The sequence below is a fragment of the Triticum urartu genome, chromosome 7A (assembly GCF_056163025.1).
Source record: "Triticum urartu cultivar PI428250 chromosome 7A, HENAU_Tu73, whole genome shotgun sequence".
NCBI lineage: Eukaryota > Viridiplantae > Streptophyta > Magnoliopsida > Poales > Poaceae > Triticum > Triticum urartu.
The window spans coordinates 324,731,716-324,740,164 of record NC_141879.1 but is presented as its reverse complement, the minus strand read 5'-3'; the positions used below and the strand labels follow the sequence as shown (position 1 = coordinate 324,740,164).

Sequence of the window (8,449 nt, the reverse complement as noted above, 5' to 3'; positions counted from 1 at the left end):
ACGGCGACACGTGACCATCTAGGCGGTGCAGCGAGGGGCGCCTAGGGCTTAGGAGGGGCGATGCCATGGTGGTCGACGTGAGAGGGAGGGGGAGGAGATAGCGATGAATGTGAGCGTTCTTCCGAATGCCGTGGGAGGCGCAGTATTTATGGCGAGCAATGGCACACCTACGTAAGATAGGGACTGAGCTGCACTGACTTAACTGCAGGTCTAGTTGCGTCACTGACATGTGGGCCAGACCCCTATTGGGCCCATATGTCAGTGACCCAATGCACCTACAGTTAAGTAACTGAAGCAGCATCCCGGAAGATATGTTGCGCGATTAACGTAATAGCTACGTGGGCATATTTGTTGGAGTAAATTACGGGGGAGGGAAGGGGTGGAAATATTGCTGGTCACAACGGATTGGACGAGCGCGGGGGGAGGAGAGTCATGCATGCAGATTTTTTCCACATGGGGTGGAGTGGTGGGACCGCCGGAGGGAGAAGGAGAGTCTGGCAGGCATATTGTTTCCACACATGGAGAGGAAAAGATTTGGAGACGAGCGGGCTTCCTGCAGGTATGGGGAACTGTGCATAATAAGTCTCATCTTGCATGCCGGGATAGGTATAGTCTCAAGTCATTAAAAACATACACGCCCCACACATGTTCATATTTCAAGGTGCACTAAATTATTGCATGCGATGATTAAGGCTGGCTATAATGGTGGTATCTTAGCTGGTACCATGCACATAGGAATAGCAAACATGCTGATGTGGCAATGAAATAAAGAAGAGAGGGGGGTTCGAGTAACTAGTGTTCATGCATGGATTGGTAAACACATTTTTTGTGAAGAATGACAACATTAGTTGAGTACTTTTGCAGACTACAAAAACTATTCCACCGCCTCTATCTTGCTAAGAGTAGGTGAAAATTTTGAATCGAGCCCTTTAAACTAGAAGGGAGGTAGTAGTACTGTAATAGCTCTTGTTGTGATGACAAGATAGGACATGGCACGCACCTGGACGGAGGAACTAGTCTGCATTGTGCATTTAAGTTTTGTCCGAAGTCAATGTACCTCTACTTTGACCAAACTTATAGAAAAATGTATCAACATTCACAATGTCAAATCAATATTTTTATACTCATTATAAAACGTAGTTCTTATACTCATTATAATCAGTATTGTAGATATTGATATTTTCAGTATAAATTTGGTTAAACACTTTGCAAACGGTTGACGGAAGTAAAAAGGACCAGAGGGAGTATCATGCATGCGGAGTAGGCAAAAATATTGCTCATTTATAGCCGGTCGAAGTCTCAAAGGGCGCGACCGCGTGAGGGAGGCGAAGGTCATGGGAAGCGCGATGGTTGACGGAATTCAGTGAAGTTACCCACGCGCTGGCATGGCGTGCGAACAGGCAGAAGCTATACCGTCAAGCCTATGATATGGGTCTAGTAGACATGACATCTAGTGGGTCCCGCATAGTTCTCGAGAACTCTTTGGGGGCTTGCAGCCGTTTATCCACCGGGCAAGCCAGCAACCCCACGCCGTTCGCACGCCCTACTCATCCCTGTCTTCTACTAGTATAGTACCTTACAACAGTTCGCTCCCAGTCGTCCCGTCCTTTCACATTACACCAATTCAACTTCTCCTAACCCTCCTCCAAAATCCATGGCCTCCCAAATCTCCGTGGTCGCCGCTGAGTACCAGGTTAGAGCCATCACCGGTGATGAGTTCATCGTCATCTACACACGTGGATCCACGACGGTGAAAGCATGCCTTGCTCGCTTCCTACGCATGTTCAACAATTCAACGGATGAGTGGGTCGCTGGGCTAGATGTTGAGTACACCACAGTCCTGCAAAGAGAGAAGATTCTAAAGGAGGCAGAGAAGAAGAAGCTCACCATGATCCAGGTTTGCATACATAACGTGTGCTTGGTCTACCACATATGCCATGCCGACGTTGAGTGCCAAGATTTTAAGAACTTCCACAAGGACGAAAGAGTGAAATTCGTTACTGTAGACTTTAGGAACGACAGGGATGTCCTGGGTCAAATAGGCCTCGTTGTAGGCCAGCCCTTCGATCTCCAGAAGGCAAGCCTGGTGTCCTCCTCTCAGCCTTCAATGCTGACCCTGGCAGCAGCCATGATTGATCCTTCGTATGCTAAACTGAAGAAACCTCACCACGAGTTTCATCATGCATGGGTGTCGAAGACATTAGATGAAGATCACATCCTGTACGCAGCAATGGATGCCTACCTTTGTTTAAATATGTACAAGGGTTGGATAAAGGAGTAGAGCCCAGTGTCCAGTTCAAGCAAAGAAGCGTCGGTGAAGAGGAAGAGGAAGAGGGACGAGGACGAATTCGAGGACGTGGAATCGGACTCCGAGTAGGTGGCAATGCCGTCGCTCATGCTGGTTCTACTGTAGTGTCAAGCGGACTAGTTGCTTAGTTTATTTTCAACGGTGTGTTGTGCTAAGGCCCCAGCAGAACTATGTTTACGTTAGGGTGGCAGGGTGCCCATGGTCTATCTTATGAGTGTTGGGTGTGGAATGCAGTTCGCTAAAACAAAATGGATCATGCCCGGGGTTAAACGGATGGCAGGGGTGGGGGGAGCATGGCAGTGACAGGCGGTTCAGGGGAAGACGCGATGGCGGCGGCAGGCGGTTAGGCGTGTGGCGGGCTGAGAAGATGACCCGTGCATCAACTTCGGAGGTTGAAGAAGCCCTTCTAGCCATCCATGTTGCATCAAACGGCTCACAAGAGTCGACTGACCCAAATTGCACCTTCATATTGCAGGATCAACATGGCATTCAAGGTCTCGAAGATAGATTACGCGTCCGCACCCGGTTCGCGGGCTCGACGCGCGCGCGACCGGATTCCGCTGCGACAGCCACCATGCGCGCCTCCTCCGCCCAGGCGGAGACAACAATGACACGCTAGTTCCTCCTCGTCGGTGCGCTGGAGCATGCGCTCATCCTCCTCTTCATACGATGCGTGCATAGACGCGGCTCCACCAGCTGCTCGCGTGCTTGGCAGCGCGGCGGCATCGCGAGGAGGGACTGTAGATGATGCGAGAGGGCGAGCCTTCGGCTTCATGGCATAGGGATGGCAGCGACACGGCGGTGATGTGCGAGAAATTGTTGTCCGGAGCAGGCGGGTGCCGACATGCGCAACGGCGGCGGCATATTGATGAGTGCGCGTATGGGAGCTTAGTTCAGTTTTATATAGGGTTGGTCAAACTTAAAAGAAAACCATACTAGTACACGTAAGCATTAGACTTAGGCAACACTTTATTAGTTACCACAGCCATGATACAGAATCTTGTGCAAGCGCGTGAACCAAGGCCGCGCGGTCGATCGTACGGTGCGTTACCGTGTCGCGCTCGAAGGACATCCACCGAACCTTTTTGTGTGTGTGTGTGTGAAAACAATCCCCGAATATTACTCAACTTTTTTCCCTGGAAAAGTTCTTGACGCTACAATATTTCCATATATTTGAATTTAGCTCCAGTTCGTGTTTATTTGGATTTGGACGTTTTAGGTGCGCCCTAGTTTTTTTAATACTGATTTTGTGCGTGTGACTGAGAGAGAACGTGTGTATGTGTCCATATGTGTGTTGTGGCGGAAGGGCAATGTGGAGATGGTGTGCATGTGATAGAGACATAGAGAGGTGTGAATGTGCAAACGATCATGCATGAGTGAGATATAGACAGATCCTGATACGTTGTGTATACATGAGAGAACGGTCTTCTGTTTTACTTGTGTGTGTGAGAGAGAGAGAGAGATAGAGGAGCATCCGTAACACAACAACCATCTCTCTCGATTAGTCCGTCCCTCGCACGATCGCATGTAACACATGCCTCAACGCGCACATTTTGACACCCTCACCCGGCCCCTACCCATCTCAAGGCCCGCACATCGCTCTCTATCTCGCACGCATAATCTCTTCGTGAATACCATGTTTATCATGTAGCTTTCCGTCACATACACACACATTTCTCTCCTTAGGTTTGTTTTCTCTCAATATCTGACACACACACACACATAGCACACAACACACACACACCCCCTCCCCCGAGCATACAATTCATCCCCATCCAAGGTTATATGGCAACCACTCTCGCTTGTGCTTCTCTGCACCCCAGCAGGCACAACACCTCAATCTTCCAAGAGGGTATCGAGGAGATCGAAGACGGCGACCACACTACACCAGAGAATGCGGGGCCATTTAGAAGCAGGATGATGTGACGACGGCTGACTGACTCCTCCCCCACCCTCTCTCTCTCGCACAAAATTACCAATCCCTCCCCCCCCGCACAAATTTATCAATCGCTCAACCCACGAGATCCTTCCCCTCTCATCCATGTTTTTCCAGCTCTCTCATCAAACCTGTTGTCTCTTCTCCTTCCACGTGTACAGAATCCGGATGCACATGCATCTCACGTATATTACATGTCTCCATCTTTCTCACAGACCTAACTTCTTCCTCTCCCTTTCTCTCTCTCTCTCTCTCTCTCTCTCTCTGTTTCGTTAGATTTGTCTCCGACCCTCTCATCCACATACTTACAATCTTTCTCGCCCTATCTGCTCCATCTACGCAAGCTCTCTCTGCACGTTTCATTCACACATTGGGATATGTTCAAAATGTTGCTTTTATAATGGATGGTGTAGAGTTATTGTTGGTTTTGTTGCATCCTACAAAGTAATAACTATGAAATGCATTTTGATTGTCATTTGACTGGGATTATGTGAGTTTGAGCATGTTGTGAAGTACTATAGACCTCGTATACATCTTGGAATTCGAAAATGATTGTAACTATTGAATTGTATAGACCATTACATTCGAATTCAGTAGCCTAATATATTTATTTCACAATTTCAACAAATGATTAATTCATTACATACTAAGAAAACAAATCTATACACCCTCTGTTTTTATTTAAGTTCGCGTAGTAGCATTGGTCAAAGTCAAGTTTTCTAAACTCTCAGAAAGTTTATAACAAAAAATATTAACATCTACAATAACAAATAAATACCATTAGATTCATTATTGAATGTACTTTCACATCATACATATATGTTATGGTAAATTTTTATTTTTTTCTATAAACTTGGTCAAACTTTAGGAAGTTTGACTTTGGTCAAACCTAATATGCAGAGTTTACTAGTACTACTCGGTAGTTGCTTAGCCGAATCACCCAACACGCCACACGGGGAGTTTAGTGTCACAAAATTTTGAGGTTCGCGGGAAAATCTCCCGCGACCCTAATTCGAGCAGTGGGAAGTTACCATCATAGCCTTCGGAATAGGCCTAAGGATGACGATTGGTAGGGGGCTGTTTTCGTAACTTCAGGTTCACCCTACCCAGCCAACCCCACCCCGGCACCCAGAGTAGTACACCTGAATACTCCCCATTTTCTATCCCCACCGCAAAATAGACTTCTCCACGGCACCGCAGCCTTTGTGGTCCTCCCCTTCTACATCGGCGCACTCATCCACCGCAGCGCATCTGCCTCGTCGACAACCTCGTACGCCGCACTGGAGCCGGTCCACTGTCGTCGTCGTACACGGAGCCTCTTCCCCGACACCGTCTTCCACGGTCTCGGATCTACTTCCCGGAAGCCGACGCCAAGCGCAGAAGCACCACCATCGTGGACAATGAACTGACTCCCGTTGCCTACCGTGACTCACAGAGGCCGCCGCGACCATCGTTGTCCTCCTTGATTGGTAATGTGTGTATTGAATCACTTAGATGTACATGTGCAGTTCATATTTTGTTCATACCTACCCTTCAAATTTCCTGGGTGCTATTGTTCCCGTAAAAGTAATTGGTTATAGACTCCATTGTCCAATAGAATATCAACTTGTAATTGTGCGACGCTCCTGTATCGCGCTGTGCTTGGGTAGGATTTTCATCTGCAACCAGTTGTGTGGCAAATGATGGAAAGTTTTTTAGAACTAGCAAGATGCCCATGTGTTGCACGCATCAAGATGCATTTGTATGAGTAGTTTATCTTGTGGGAGAAAAGGATGAACGAGGGAAGGCCTTATTTGCAAATCTGGAGAGGGGTGTGGGTATCTTTTTGCAAAATTGCCATTGTTTCCTTCCTATCTGTTAGATATAAATCGGACGTCCTATATTGCAGGATGGCAGGCACACCATCATCACCAACTCTGTTTTTTATAAGAAAAAAAGCAGAGAGTAGAGAAGTAGAGATAAATATTAAATATAAAATAAATATAACAGTAGAGAAGAGAGTAAAGATAGTAGAGACGTTCGGAAAGGATTGAGCACGCGTGGGAAAAAGCGGCCGGGCGTGCGCTAGTTTTGGTGTGCGGCGTCCAACGCGCTTTGTAAAATCCAACGCCCTCCCACCGCTCTGTGCCTTGCCACCGCCCTCTCCCCACTTAATGCCTCGCCGCCGCTCTCTCCCCGCTCTTTCTCGCCTCACCGCCGCCGCGCCACCATGCTGCCGTGTTGCCGGGAAACTTGGGGATACCGCGGTGTTCGCGCACGCCCCTCCGGCAGCTTCTCTGCCGAGATCCGGTTCCGCGGGATGCACCTCGGCCTCGGCAATTTTGACACCACCAACGAGACCGCCCGTGCGTACGACGCGGCGGTGTGGCGCCTCCGGTGGCCTCATGGAACATTGAACTTCCCCAACATGCCGACACGGGAGCGGGCATAGGAGCTCGCGCCTCTGCTGCGGCTTATCACCGACAAGGATCGTCGCAATAACCGGAGGCGGGAGCACCGTCTCGGCATCACTGAGATGGATGAGGAAGCCATGGCGCTGTGGCGCCAATGCTTCCTGTAGGACATCATCAACGAGCGCAAGTTCTACGCGCAAAGGAGGGCGGAGAGGGATAAGAGGAGGGCGGAGCGATCCGCCTATCGCAAGGACAAGTGTAGGCAAAAAGCGGACGCTCAATTCAACATGAGGCTAGGAGCAGCGTCGCCCTGGGAACCCGACGACGACCGATATCTGCACGCCTACAGTCAGACATCAGAGGAGGACATCACCGAGGAGGAGTCGGACGACGAGGAGTAGTTGAATAATCTATTTTTTATCTATCTATGCTAAGAACTATCCTCTACTCTCTAGTCTCTACTCTCTATCTCTACTTCTCTACCTCAGCACTGTAAACTCTTTTTAAAGCATCGCGTGTTGCGATGATGTTGGAGATGCTCTAACATGGCAGACGAGTGCTTCAATGTTGCCCACAAGATGCGCGAGTTTTACAAGTAGTATATTTTTCTTGCCATGTTGAGATTTTAAAACCACGAGTGCGAACATGCCGAGGAGCAGTGAAGACCAAACACAGGATATTGGGGACATCTTCAAGGAGCGTGGCAAGTTAAAGAGGAGTTGCACCGAACCTGTAAAATGAGCTTTGGTAAGTAACACCCTTTCAATTACTTTCGTTTAGCCTCGTGTTCTTCGATGTGTATATGTTGTAGTTTTTGTTTCTCTTAAGCCTCGTGTTCTTCGATGTGTAATAAGAAGAGTCTTAATCGTCCTAATGCTTTCGTTTTTAGCTTGATGTAGGAAGTGGGTGTTCTCACCTTGTAGTCTGTTTTAATATTTTTTTCCTTTTGAATTCACTTCTCCCTGTTCTGTTTATCTGGCTTCTACTAAATGGATCTGGGTTGCTAGTATTGATCTAAAAAAGAAGTAACTTCATGTTAGGATGCAGTTCCTGCGAGGAGGTAAGTATGGTCAACCTCGAGATCATATTTCCAAAATGAGGCTGGATTACGCACAAGGTGCTAGTTCCCTAATAATGCTGGATTAGACACAAGGTGCAAATTCCCAGATGATGCTGGACTACACACAAGCCAGGTGGAGTCGTCAGCTGTTCCTGTCCTCGTGGCTCTAGTAAAGGCTGAAAGAAAGCGTGCAACAGCCCTTGAGAATGTATGTGAGTTCCTGAAGAAGCGAAAAGAGCAATCAGATGCTCTCTTCACCCATGCCAAAGAAGAGATGGAAGAAGCCAGAAATAAGCTAGAAGAGGCAGAGCAGGCTAGGTGTCTCCTGCAATCTAAAACTCTTGTCAATACAAAATTTCCTTCATAGTAGCTAGGTTCAAATGTTTATCCAGTCAGTATGCCTGTTGTGATGTCCGTGCATCTACTAATGTGGCACAATTTTTTTTCCGGGTCATGTAATAACAGCAATTACTTTCCAAACAATAACAGACGAAGCATTGGACATGGTATAGTTCATACGCAATCCCGACATTCCAAGTTCAACTTCCACATCAAACTCATGTTCAGAGATATCTGCACATTCATACATAATGTCCACAACCATGATTCACTTCAAAGCCAAAAAAATTGAGGAGAGTTGTGAATAAAGAAAAAGCTCTAGTTCCTTCTATCAGTGCGAGCGCAACAAGTCAAAACCATGAGTAATTAATTATATTTTGGTCATTTTTGGTGTTCTAAAATGCCGGCAGGCT

General features: G+C 47.6%; 1 protein-coding gene across 1 annotated transcript; it reads left to right on the top strand.

Annotated features, from left to right (window-relative positions):
* Positions 1 to 6,543: 6,543 nt before the first annotated feature.
* On the top strand, positions 6,544 to 7,038 carry LOC147959491 (uncharacterized). Its single transcript, XM_087532685.1, has 2 exons — positions 6,544 to 6,669; positions 6,805 to 7,038. Exons 1-2 carry the CDS (start codon positions 6,544 to 6,546, stop codon positions 7,036 to 7,038), a joined length of 360 nt encoding a protein of 119 aa, XP_087388811.1.
* Positions 7,039 to 8,449: the final 1,411 nt, after the last annotated feature.